Source organism: Lissotriton helveticus, chromosome 3_1 (genome assembly GCF_964261635.1).
Source record: "Lissotriton helveticus chromosome 3_1, aLisHel1.1, whole genome shotgun sequence".
NCBI classification, from domain to species: domain Eukaryota; kingdom Metazoa; phylum Chordata; class Amphibia; order Caudata; family Salamandridae; genus Lissotriton; species Lissotriton helveticus.
Window position 1 is genome coordinate 272359534 of NC_136061.1, and position 14161 is coordinate 272373694.

The 14161-nt window shown below is 46.8% G+C and overlaps 1 protein-coding gene across 4 annotated transcripts in view; it reads left to right on the forward strand.

The window, feature by feature from the left end:
- The window catches only part of MYO19 (myosin XIX), a 580271-nt gene that overhangs the window by 153464 nt on the left and 412646 nt on the right, over positions 1–14161 (forward strand). For all 4 annotated transcript variants that reach the window (XM_078679796.1, XM_078679798.1, XM_078679795.1 and 1 more), the window contains 2 exons: positions 10672–10785; positions 11529–11661. In XM_078679796.1, coding sequence (XP_078535922.1) covers positions 10672–10785; positions 11529–11661 — 247 coding nt within the window. The remainder of the gene's footprint in view (positions 1–10671; positions 10786–11528; positions 11662–14161) is intronic.

Genomic DNA, 14161 nt, shown 5'->3' on the forward strand with positions numbered 1-14161 from the left:
GTTTTATATAGCGCTGACTAGACCCGGAGGTATCGGAGCACTTTACATGACCATCAGATCATAGTTACAGGTTACATCGTTACAAAGGTTACACAGTTATTAGAGCATGCCAACATAGTTACTTGTAAGATCAAGATAAACAATAAGCACAAATACGTAAGGGGAAAAGCAGGCAAAGGGAAAGATTCAGGGGAGGGGGAAGGAGCTGGGGAAGTAGACCGGTAATGAAGGCGGGAAAGTGGAGGGGAGGGTGAAGGACACCGCATGGAAAGAGGAGGGGAAGGGCGACGGGGACACAAACCGGTAGACTAGTCAAAGCAACGTCCAAAGTACAGTAAGCTGTGATCCCAGGGGAAGTGGTATCACTTCCCTATCTCGGTTGCGGGAGGCTCCCTTTACACAGTGGACTCTCTCAGTGGGGTCTCTGAGACTCCAAGGCCTACATACTGAATCCTTCCCCAAAAATGGGAGAGGGAGTGCTTTGGCAAGGGGTGCCATACCATACCTCAGTTGTGAGTGGCTCCCTTGGCGCAGTGGACTCTCTCAGCGGATACGCAGAGATCTTTAATTAATGAGTTATTATATAGCGCTGGCTAGACCCGATGGAATCAGAGCGCTTAACATGAGGGACAATAATATTGCAGTTTGCATCAGTTAAAAGTTACATAAGTATCAAGAAAGGCATTTAAGAACATAAGGGACAAGGTGAATGGAGCAAGGAAGGGTAAGGGCATAGGGAAAAGGGGTAGGAGGAAGATAGGACGTAGAGACTAGGGGAAAACCTACCCAAGGTCCGGCTGGGTAGGTGACGGCAGGGAGGGGGAGTCCACAACCCATCTCCTCTTTAGGTATATGGTAGCTCCACCGGGCATCAGCCAAATTGCTAGGTCTCCACAGTCTGGGGTAAGTTCCGCAGGTTCCAAGTCCTGATGTGTAGGCAGGTAATGGGATAAGTTCAAGGTATCGTCAATGTCCAATTGTTGTCCCAGGGAAATAAAACAACATGTAGGGGACCACTATGGAAGCCATCTTGGGGTCAGGCAGGGGACTGTACTGTACACTGGTACACTGGTGGCCATACTAAGGTCAGGCATCAGGCAGTTAAAGTCAATATCCAGGACAGCGGCTCCCAGAAAATAACAAATCCAGCGTGCGCACACCATCACTCGCACAGACAATCACAAGCACACATAAATGTGAGCACACACTCTCATACGCACACTGATGCACACAGACACGCACATAGTCAGAAACATCCAAGAACACAAGCACACATAAAATCCCTTGCACTAATACAAAAACATCCAAATACATGCACACGCAAACACCATCACATGCACAGACATGCACAAGCACACACAAATGCGTTCACTCTCATACACGCAGACACGCACAAAACACAAGCACACATACAGAAACTATCAAAAACACAAGCACACATACAATCACATGCTCCAGAACAAAAATACCCAAGGACGTACACACAAATACATTCACACACACACCATCACATGCACAAGCACACAACAAATGTGCGCACACACTCTCATACGCGAACAGAGGGCGCACACACAGAAACATCCACACGCACACATACAATCCCATGCTCTAATACAAAAACACTCAAATACATGCACACACCATCACACCCACAGACATAAGCACACATACAGAAACATCTGCGCGCACAAACACAAGCACACATAGAATCATGTGCTCTAATACAAAAACACCCAAATACATGTCCACACCATCACACGCAGACATGCACAAGCACACACAAATGTGAACATAGTCTTTCATACACGCACCGGTGCACACACACACACGTACATCCGCACACACCCCCTTATACACGCACAGACGCACACACAAAAGCACTCCCATGGCCTTTCTCCAGGACTGCCGCAGCATTGATGGCACACAAAGGCAGAGTCAGCAGTACCGATGTCCTGAGGGCGCTGCCATCTTAGGACCGAGCAGTTGGCCCACGTTTTAGCGCAGTCTGGTGTGTTCCTCATAAGAGAGCAATGGGTGCACACTGATAGTCGCGCTGTTGCTTCGGGTCCGTCCATATGCCACCAGGTCCAAGGAGCTCGCAGGGTGGAAAGCACTGGGTTCCGCTGTACTGCGGCGCAGCAGGGGTTTCCTCTGCTCGAGACAAAAAGCCTTTCACCCTGAGCGCTTTGCAAGTTAATGGCGGGCTGCGGCGTTTATGGAGAGCTAGGTGTCATTTTGTCTACAGCGCTGCTAAGTCCGCGCCGCAAGCAGTGTCAGGGTCCCCGGACGCCTCAATATGCCTCAACATTTTAACGAGGCTGACACTGCTCGTTGCCCTGGTAAGTGTCCATATGGGAATCTCCGTGGGCAGGCTGCTGTGCAACACAGCCGTCCCCATAGGGTGTTCATGCCCTGGCCGCCATTTTGTCGCCTGTGTCGGAGCATGCTAGGGGCACAGCGTTGCCGGGCTGGTCAGCGTGCACATAGCGCTTTAGCCCCTCCTCACCTTCGTAAAAGCCTGTCGTGGGCCGGTGGTCAGCATAGGCGATTCCTTCTAGTGCAAAGTGTCCACCGGGCTTGCGGGTCGAGAGCAGCGGTGGCGGTCAGTGTCCAGCCACCATCTTACTTGCAACGCCACCAGGGCAGTGATCACCGATTTACTCCCGGGCACGGCAACAACGGCAGTAAAAGGCTCCGCAGGGCAATGCAGACCCATTCCTAAGTCCTGTGCTATAAGTTTTCAGTCCTCCCACTGTGTCAGGGGATCAGGATAGTTGTTTACGGGGAGACGGCGAACTGGAGCATCTCAAATACCACAGAGTTTTCAAGTGACATGATGTCATTTTATAACAAGCATAAAATGAAATTCCTGAAATTATGTGAGATTACACTAGCATAAAGAGAATTGGCCCAAGCCTAATCACAATGAAGTAACAGGCCAATTCCATGATCAGAACCCAGAATCCCCCCCATCACTCATTGGCTGTATCCTTGCCTTTGACCTTGTACAGCACTATAATACCATTTGGCTGGATTCATAGTATACAAGTACCATATAAATATATAGTGAGCAAGGTGGTTCCGTCCACTGAAACACGTCTGAGCAAATAATTGTGGAATGAAGAAATCTGTACTTTGAAGTATCCACGGAGTCAGCGCCTTCTTTTATGGATGCATAAAGTTGGATTGGTGTTGGAGATATATGTATATATATATATGAGAAAATACATTTTGGATTATTTTGTCTACAAAAGTAATATAATCCTTTGGCATAATAAGTGTTATTGTAAACAGTTCTATAATAATAATAATAATCCACATTTGTAAAGCGCACAATCACCCGTAAGGGTCTCTAGGCGCTGGGGGCCGTCGGGAAGATTAAGCGAGCTATTGCCCAGAGTCACATGGTGCTGGGCTAACCTGCCGCCGGAGCCGGGGATCGAACCCTGATCCCCAGATTCCAGCGTCAGTCGCCCTGGCCGCGGCGCCACACCTCTCCAGATTTGCCTGTTCTGATGTATCGGCTGTCAAAGAAATCACATGTTTTTTAGGTCTCGACCTAAAGCATTGCTTTAGCAATGCTTGTTTGTCGAGATTCTAGTAAGCGGTCCGAAACGTCTACCAAAACGGCGGATTAGCCACAGTTCATGTGATCTATGCGCGTGCACAAACCAGCCACGTCATACCACCATTTGTCTGTGCCTCGCATCAGACTTCAAAGGCTGTCGCTCCCCAGCCCGCCGCATCAGTCTTCAAAGGAATGCGCTTCTCTCCCTATACTCGCGTCTCCAGCCCCCTCCTCCCACACCGTGCCCTCAACAGCCGCCCCTGTGCAGCAGTCGCATACCTGGCCCGCGGAGGTCAATCTGCCGCTCCCCCGCCCCCGAGTGCACATCTCACTCCACCATTTGTCTGTGCCTCGGCATCAGACTTCAAAGGTTGCTGCCTGCTGCCCCGCCACAGCAATGCAGAGAGCTTGTTTCTGGACGAAAGCATACCGTGCTTGTTCTGAATCTTTATTTCTCACCTTCCTTTTACCACTCTCTCATTCATCGTCTCTCTTATCTCCTAGCAAGTATTTCGTTCTTCCCGTCTTCCCTCCCTTCTCTTTCTTTCACTCCAGCTTTCTATTTTTGTGTCGTTCACTCTCCCTGATTTTTTTCTCTCTAAATTTCTCTCAATTCTTTCTCATTCTCTATTACACACTCTCTCTCTCTCTCTCTCTCTCTCTCTCTCTCTCTCTCTCTCTCTCTCTCTCTCTCTCTCTCTCTCTCTCTCTCTCTCTCTCTCTCTCTCTCTCTCTCTCTCTCTCTCTCTCTCTCTCTCTCTCTCACACACACACACATACACACTTTCTTTCTCTCTCTCCCTCTTCCTCGCTCTCTCGCTGGGAGTCCTTTGTTGTTATTGTGCTCCGGACCATCGAACGGGCCTTCATTCCTATGACATGATTATCCAGGTACCAAAGCCCATTTGTCACCTGCAGCAGAAAATTGAGTTAGTGCACGACTAAAGGCAACCAGGACTGTGTAATATCAAGTTGATTACATCAAACTAGCTGCAAACCTAATTCTGCGGGATGACACTCCGTGACCTCTCCAATCACCAATGCTGTCAGGAATCCATCAGCTTTACAGCTAATTAGGTGAACACTAATGAAGATGGTAAAACAACTTTTCTTTTTTTACGGCTGAACGGACCTTTCAGTTCGGAATAGGAAAAGAAAATCAAGATTTCGCTCAAGGTTGCTGGGGACTGTATTTCCTGAATTCCCAATCAGCAGACATCTTTCCGGCTGCCTGCCTCCCTCCCCGCTCCCTTTATCCTACACTCCTCTCGCTACAAAGCGATCAACTTGTCATCGCCGTTGTTGTGCCACGAAAGCATCCATGAACCTTCAAACTCGTAGCTGTGAGGCCAATGGGAGACAAATCTGGGCCTGCTGCGGGTGCCTGCGCGCCGCGCCTGCTTGCACGTGCCAATCGCTCACGCGGGGCAAATGCGCGTTTTTTAACACCTCCGCTTTAAGTAACGTTCGGACTGTTCCTTAGACACTTCTTCACTGGCTATCAGGCCGACACTTCCGGGAGCTCTGAGCCAAGGCCCTTTCTGCGGAGCTTTGGAAGTCAAATGTGGACTTGGCGCAGAGAAGTCAACACATTTCACTTGTTTCCTTCAGGTATCCATGACATCATCAGGACAAATGATCCTTTAAACGGACTTTACCAGTGTCCTATTGCCCCTTTCTAGTCATTAATATGGCATCCTAGCACACCACCAATTTCCCAGCATGCAAATCTGCATCTGCTCTGGAAAGCATATGATTGTAAAACTATACATGTGTGAGTATGTGTGTGTATTATTTGACAATAAGTAACCTTTGAACTGTCTCTGCACTGTCCATTAGACCAAGACCTTCAAATAGATTTGAGAGGTCTTAGACTGCAGAAGATTGAAGTCAAATGTGGACTTTGCGCAGAGAATTGTGTGATTTGCTTCTCTTTATGTGTCCATCACACCATCAGGACAAATTCCCCTTTTTTACACTTCGGTGCCCCCTCTTCCCTGTCCATTAGGCCAAGGACTTTAACTTTTGCGGAGCCAATGGGCTTGCTGTAGAAGAACGGAGACATATGTGGACTTGTTGCTGGTGTCTGGTTGCAGAGAAACCACATGCTTCACTTTCGTTTATTAACTTCCTGTACCCCCTCTACACTGTCCTTTGGACCTAGGCCTTCAACATGATAAGAGCCAAGGGGCTCACTGCAGAAGAATGAAGTCAGATGTGAACTTGGTGCAGAGAAGCCCACAGTGTTGACTTGTTTCCTGCATGTGCCCTTGACACCATCAGGACAAACTCTTGTTTTTAACCTTCTGCAGCCCATTCACTGTCCATTAGGTCGAAGCCTTCAGCTTGATATGAGCCAAGGTGCTCTCAGCAGAGGTAACAGAGTAATGTGTGGTCTTGCTGCTGGTGCTGAGGTGCAGAGAAGACCACAAGGTTCATTTGACACCATGAGGATAACATATGTTTTTTTAAATCTACCTGTGCCCTCTCTTCACTGGACTTGCTGCTCGTGCTGGGTTTGGAAAACCCCACAAGATTCACTTGTTTCCTTCATGAGCCCATCACTCCAACAGGAACAATGGCCTTGTTTCACTCTTCTGAAATAAGTAACCTTTCTGCTACCCATAAGCCCCCCTCTCATCCATTAGGCCGAGCGCACCCTCACTCACCCTCACACCCTCACCCTCCCTCACTCACCGTCACTCACCCTCCCTCACCGTCACTCACCCTCACTCACCCTCACTCACCCTCACTCACCGTCACTCACCCTCACCCACCCACCCTCACTCACCCTCACCCACCCTCACTCACCCTCACCCACCCTCACTCACCCTCACCCACCCTCACTCACCCTCACTCACCCTCACCCACCCTCACCCTCACCCACCCTCACTCGCACCCCCTCACCCTCACACCCCCTCACCCTCACACCCCCTCACCCTCACACACCCTCACCCTCACAAACACTCACCCTCACCCCATCACCCTCACCCTCACCCTTTCTCATCCTCACCCTCACCCCCCCTCATCCTCACACACCCTCACCCCCTCACACCCCTCACCCTCACAACCCCTCACCCTCACAACCCCTCACCCTCACAACCCTCTCACCCTCACCCCCTCACACACCACATCACTCAGGAACACCACCACATCACTCAGGAACACCACCACATCACTCGGGCGCACCACCACATCACTCGGGCGCACCACCACATCACTCGGGGGCACCACCACATCACTCGGGGGCACCACCACATCACTCGGGGGCACCACCACATCACTCGGGGGCACCACCACATCACTCGGGGGCACCACCACATCACTCGGGGGCACCACCACATCACTCGGGGGCACCACCACATCACTCGGGGGCACCACCACATCACTCGGGGGCACCACCACATCACTCGGGGGCACCACCACATCACTCGGGGACAACACCACATCACTCGGGGACACCACCACATCACTCGGGGACACCACCACATCACTCGGGGACACCACCACATCACTCGGGGACACCACCACATCACTCGGGGACACCACCACATCATTCGGGGACACCACCACATCACTCTGGGACACCACCACATCACTCTGGGACACCACCACATCACTCTGGGACACCACCACATCACTCTGGGACACCACCACATCACTCGGGGACACCACCACATCACTCGGGGACACCACCACATCACTCGGGGACACCACCACATCACTCGGGGACACCACCACATCACTCGGGGACACCACCACATCACTCGGGGACACCACCACATCACTCGGGGACACCACCACATCACTCGGGGACACCACCACATCACTCGGGGACACCACCACATCACTCTAATACACCAGCACATCACTCTAATACACCAGCACATCACTCTAATACACCACCACATCACTCTAATACACCACCACATCACTCAGCCCAACCACATCATCACACAGCACCACAACAGCACTGTCCTGGCTTGCTACCAACAAGCATTGCCATAGCCAATAGGACTCTCATTAGGAAAGTGTAAGCTATTGGATTTGTGAATAACAATGCTATTCATTTATATATTTTCAAAGCCAACACATATTTAAAAAATTGTCATTTACAATACCAATAGCTCACACTCTCCTAATGCGAGACCTATTGCATTGCAAATGCTTGTTATATTAGTATTTCTGCCAAAAGTACAGGTATTTTGCTATTCTTGACATAATAGTAGCACGTCTTTAACATATTGCAGGTATCGTTGAAAGCATTGTTGCTATCCTTAGCATATTAGTGACCCATCTATTAAACATTTGAATATTATTGGCTAAATGTCATCAATCCCCAACATAATATTGCCCAACTCTGCAACACTATGACTATCCCTGGCACATTACTGACCAATCTTTGATATATTACTGGCAATCTGACCGCATGATGCCTATATCAGAAATAATAGTGACTGAATCCTTGATACATTTGAGGTATTCCAAACAATAATTGGGCTATCCTACCCATATAGTAGACCATCTTTGAAAAAATTGTAGACATTTTTGATGCATTTCTGACAGTCACAGGCAGAACAATGCCCTGCTTAGCACAGTGTTGGCACACTTTACATACAAGTGGGTCTCCTTGGCATAAACGTAGCACGAGCCAAAGGGTCTCCAACCTTTTTTGTAATAAGAGCTTCTCATGTTCAAGACAAATCATCTTGACTTACTAATATTATCAGTACAGTAACCATATTAAAGAAGATTACATTAGTGCCAACAATATGGAAGATTACCCGCCGTAATCACATCAGTTCCTCAGGCAGGGTTGCCAACAGTAATGTAAACAAGCATTTGCAATGCAACAGGTCCCGCACTATTGAATTCCGAGCCATGAGACTCACTAGAAAGCCAAAATTGTGCCAGAACCAGTCTTGCTAGGGACATAGAAAAGAAGTATAAGCCGATAGATTGGGGGCGTGTGGCGAGAACTGGTGAATGACCCAACATAATTACTTCTGATCCGCTACCACTTCTAAGTTTGAGATAGCATAGAGCTTACCGAAGGCAAAGCCCCAATACAAGCGTAGTGCGGAGCAAAATGCAAAAACTTGAACTGCATTAGCTCCTGCTGATCCACAGTGAAAACACCAGTCGTCTGGTCGAAGCTTCATTACAAAGAGACAATGAGGGGTACATTTCAGGGGATCTACTTTGATACGAGATACATTTAAGGCTAGTTGAAACAGCACATTCCTGGGCCTGAGGTCCACAGCCGTTACTTCAGTGTTCAGGAGAGAGCTCCACTTATATGCCTGAGGCTGGAATGGGTCAACTATGTTATTCTGTGATGATCGATAGATCACCTTGTTTACCAGCCCGAAGTTTCACTTTAGAGGAGCATTCCTTATAAGGTCCAAACTGGGGCTTTCAATACAGCGAAGATCCTCATCCTTAAGACTAAAGATAAAATGCCTCATACAGGTACCTAAAGCAGACAGTGGATTTAAATGAGAACTACTGTTGTATGATCAAAATTGAAGAGAAAAAGTCTGTTGCAAATAACTGTCCTGAGGTAAGTAGGTTGCTTCTTCCCCAGGCCTCCCTGAAGCCCCTGTGAACACAATAAGGGAAATTGGAATTGTGGCTCAGATACATAAGCTGATTGAATAGGGTAATACCTGGAAAAACCCTGCTTATGTGAGTTCCAGATAAGATGAAAGACTTTTAAGAGTCTTGAATATGGTTAGCTTAAAGTATGCGATGTCCACAATCCCCACTCCTGGGGTTTACGATAACCAAGAGGTAAGAACTTTAAAACATACATCCCTGAGGCCACGGTCCCCATCCCAATACTAGCTGCATACGTCAAAAAAAGTACGCCAGATAGTAAAACCTAAAAATTGGGCGCGAAACCCCACCATCTTCCTTTGGTTGGTATAAATATAGAATTTTACAACGAGGCTTCTGATAACCCCAGATAAACATCTGCCATAACGCCTCCACTTTAGTGAAGAAGGCCACCGGAAGAAAAAGCAGCATACGTCGAAAAATATACTGGTACCTAGGGAGTATGATTATCTTAATGAGGTTACCCCACCTGATAAGTCCCAAGTGGAGACAATGCCACTTAAAGAAAACAACTAAAAAAGCTGGCAGAGTGTTGAAATAACTTTTCATAATTATTCTCAAGTATCTCCAAGATATTAATAGTTAAGGTAACTCCCAAATAGACTAGTGTCTGGACCCACCTCACGTCCTGTACTGATGGAGCAACATTTAATAGGATCTAGGTCTTGTCAGGATTTCGCTTGTAACCAGATACCTCCTCTAATGCCCGAGCTGCAGAAACTACTGCTTTTAGTAAAGTAAAGCATGTTCCTCATCCCCATATCCTTCATTGAATTAAAGTTTTCTTTACAATGGTTCAGAAATGTTTTATTCGTATGTGCCAAATCTTGTTTCTGAACTTTTTGTTACTCTGTGATTGTGCAGTCTGGCTTGAAATCAAATTCATTGTATCATTCTGAAAGTCTCTCATTATAGCAAGTGTGCTCAATGCTGCCATCTAAAAATTAGTTTTTATTGGCACGCTGCATTGTAAATATTTGACGATGTACAACTGTACTGAGTTGTTTATCATATCAGTTTTCACTGCATTTCACTGCATTTCACTGCTTCCTGAAGTTGTGATTTTAAAGCTAGTTATCAAGCGAGGCGGACCTTTCGAGGGTTGATGATCATCAAGCTATATATCTTAGACTATAACAGGGATCGAAGTTGCCTGCACAAAGTCCCTACACTTCATAAAAATCAGCGTAAGTAGGAATGCATTGAGAACAGAAGATGCAAAGCCTTGAAGGAATGAAAGCTGGAGATGACCTAAATACCTTCCTGTAAGGACAACTCTGATAAATATGTTTTCTCAGTGCTTTGACCATATCTCAATGGATCATAAAGTATATAACTCCTAGTACATAAAAGCACCAATTATTATGTTAGTCTGTAGAATGAATTTTTATGCAACAGTTAGTAGTTGGTTTTGTTTTGTGTTGCATTATAGTAAATCTGATTTTGGAAAAAAAATGGAAAAGAAACTTTGTGCTTGCTTTCAGGAGTTAAAGCCTCATGTCTTCATCGCCTCAGAACAAGCCTACCGAAATGTTCAAAGCCAAATTCAACCAGTCAACCAGTCCATCATCGTTAGTGGGGAGAGTGGTGCGGGCAAAGTAAGGGTGCACTTCACAACTGTATTTGTTTTGTTTTGAGGACCAGTACTAGTTGTGTCTCTTTTAAAGTGGTGCAGAGCAGTGCTAGGATTTTAATTCATTATCCATCATTGATCGGTTTTAAAAATATGCTCTGGTTCTCAGTGATGCCACTATTATAAAATGTATATTAAGAACTTCACATAACCTTTGTTTTAACTGACACTCAGTCTTTTTTTACTTTAAGCTTTTTTTTTTTTATTGTAGTATGCCTGCCGAAAATGACTGTATTTTACTAGCTTCTTGACTTACTTCTTCCTGGCTTCAACTGTGTTCTATCTTCCTGTTTAAAATATTGCACGTGTAGTCTGAAATCTGAAAGTTAAGTCTCACAGAACATTTATAAAATACTTTCACTCTTACTGCCTGCTTGAGAATTTTGCACTTGTCTTAGGGAACCAATGGTTTGGCTGTGAGGCACCGCTGCCCCGTGGAACAATGTGCCACAACCTTCTCAATGCAGGCATTGTTGAGGATGTGCTGTCTTCCTTCACTGGGGAGGCCATCATGATGACGTTGTGTAGGAACCAGTGGAATGTATGTATGTGTGTATGTTTTTAGAGTATGCAAAAGGGTCCTGGCTTGCAGAATCATGCAGCTGTAAACTCTGGCGCTTGTTTACATTTGGGGACCATTGAAATGAAAGGGCCAGTAAACGTCAGTAAATATAATAACTTATTTAATTGTGACTATTTTTTTTTCAGACCTGGACCTCCCGTTGTCTCATGAAGTATTATGCTACTGTTGCTGCTTCATCGTCTTCTCAAATGGGGGTCCAAGTGGTAGAAAGGATTGAGAGGAGAGTCCTAGACTCTAACCCTGTGATGGAAGCCTTCGGTAAATGCTCAACACTTTTATTGCAGTTAATTAGGTCTGCCAGCTAGCCGTTTTAATCTACTGCATGTGAAAGATGTGTGTGTATATAGGTGTTTATAAAGCACAAACCTAGCTTAGGAAGCCATGGTGAATTTTACAGAACAAGATTAGATCAGGGTTGTGTAGAAGGAGATCAGGAGCTGGGGCTAGGCAAATCATTGTCCATGATGAATAAGGTGCTCTTGAATAATTGATGACTTAAAGTATGGCTGAAAATTCAAACAGCAGGGCCTGTTCTGTTACTAACTGGAACATGGGGCTTATCAATACAATAAAACAACAAGGGGTCCCTTGCAGTATATTTATAAGCAGTATATAATCATAAAGCAATTAGTGTCGCAATGTATGACTTCAAGCAATGTGTTGACCCATCAACCCGTATAAAGACCCTGTATATCAATTTTTGTAAATATATTCTGTTAATTGTGCTTGAGAAGATCATATAGGCAAAAACAAATGGTGCCTGGTGTTTCAAGGGCTCACTATGTAATTCAAGCTACAATGGGGAAACGCACATATAAATCACGACAATAGACCAATAAAAACATGGTTGTTGGTACAGACATAACCATATGCATCTTAGCAGCCTGATCTAAAGAAATAATGGGAAGGCTAGTCTAATTGTCTGTCGCGTCAACTGTGTTTTAACCAGTGTTAGACCCGGCTTCCTGGGCACCAGGGCACTCAGGGGTAACTGCGCTCCAATCGCATTAACTGGAGTGTTCCCTCACTGATGTCCTGGGGCCTCAGTACTAAAGGACCCAAAACTGGATAACAAAGTACTCCTCTCCAGCACTTGACTCTCTCAGGGTAGCGAGACAGAGCAGTCCAAGGCTTACTCAAGGAGGTGAGGTGGGGTTAGACATTCAGAATACAGTGTAAACCGTACCACCAGCTGATAAACTCAATGTCCAGTCAGTGCTTTACTTTTTATAAAAGAAAAGTACTTTAATACACATAAGATAATTATTCTACACATAAAACTAGGATAAACAGTGAAAACCAGAAGTCTCTACAACCCTCTGGGGCAGAGTTCTGACCCCGAACAGTATTATAGCGCCTAGACGCCAAGCACTATAAAAACACAGTTAACATGAAAACACACAGTAAGCATTGCATATTACAGATCATGTTACACAGGGCTGGTCTCATTCACTAGAGCCTTGATACCAAACTTTGTATTGAAAGGATATAGTTTCAGCATATGATGCAAAGTCAAATGGTCGTGATCAGTCCCATAACCCCCCACCCAAAGCAACAGAAGTGCCCTCCCATTGTGAGTGAGGATACTGCTCTAGAGGTGTCAGGGATCTGATCAGAGGTGCCGGATGTCTTGGCACAGTTTACTGGAGTCCCACTAGTCCAGTAGCCACTGGCTAGCTGAAGAAGGGTAGTGGCTGGGCAGAGTGCCAGTTCACCCTGATACCCTCAGAGTTCACAAAAAGAAAGGTGGGGTCTGCTTCACTGGCCTCTCTTCCCAGTTACTGCTTGTACAGGCTCCCACAGCGCAAGGGAGGAGCCTAGAGGGGATTTGATCTCACCTTCAAAAACTAGAATCAAGCATCCTCCTCTCTCTGGCTCTTGTCATGTGCTGCAAGCTTCTTTCCACCAGCCTCTGTGATGTGCTGTAAGCTTCCTCTCCACACTGGGTGATGTGCCGCAATCTTCCTTCCCACACCTTGGGCAGCTGTCTGTAATTTCCTTGGTCCAAAGCGAACGCTCATCCAAGCCTCACAAACAGCTGGTCCTTAATGACCTTCCTTCCAGACCGCAGTGAACAGAGTCTTATCATCTGTCTTCACACCAGCGGGGTCCGTGCCTGGCTATCTTCTCTGTCATAGCCCAGTCTTTGAACAACAGCTGACCACTCAGGCCAGACTTTTATCACCTCTGATTGATAGGCTCATCCAATCAGAGGGTCTGCTACTTTTTACACCTCCAATCACAGACCATTCACCGCGTGTTCAATGCATGGGTAAAGCATGTAGCAGGTCGTGTTCTGGTATCAGGCTGCGCAACCCTCTAGAGAGGAATTTTAATTAACTCCAGCCCAGGAGGCCCTGACAAGTGAGGGACGGTCCTATCCACACAGTTAGTTTAGCTAAACCCAGATAAGAGCTGAGGGTCTCCCCCAGCCCACCAGGCCTTTCCAAGGAAATAGGGAGGGGGACGGGGGAGCTGGGATGTCCAGCAGGACAGCTCGCATTCCTCACACTGGCTCAAATCACTATTCTTCCCCTGTACACCCACGGGCTCTCAAACACAGATCAGCCAGACAACGGCAACAGGCCCACAGGCATGGCAAACTGCACAGACTTGGTCAGGAGGGTGCCTAGGGACTCACCCCTCCTGACTATAGATTTATTGCTGCCACCACTGTCAGTCTACCACAGCCATAATAGAGAGGGCAGTAGCCACTCTCTGAAAAATAGGGGTGCACTAGGCATGCCCCCTCGACCTC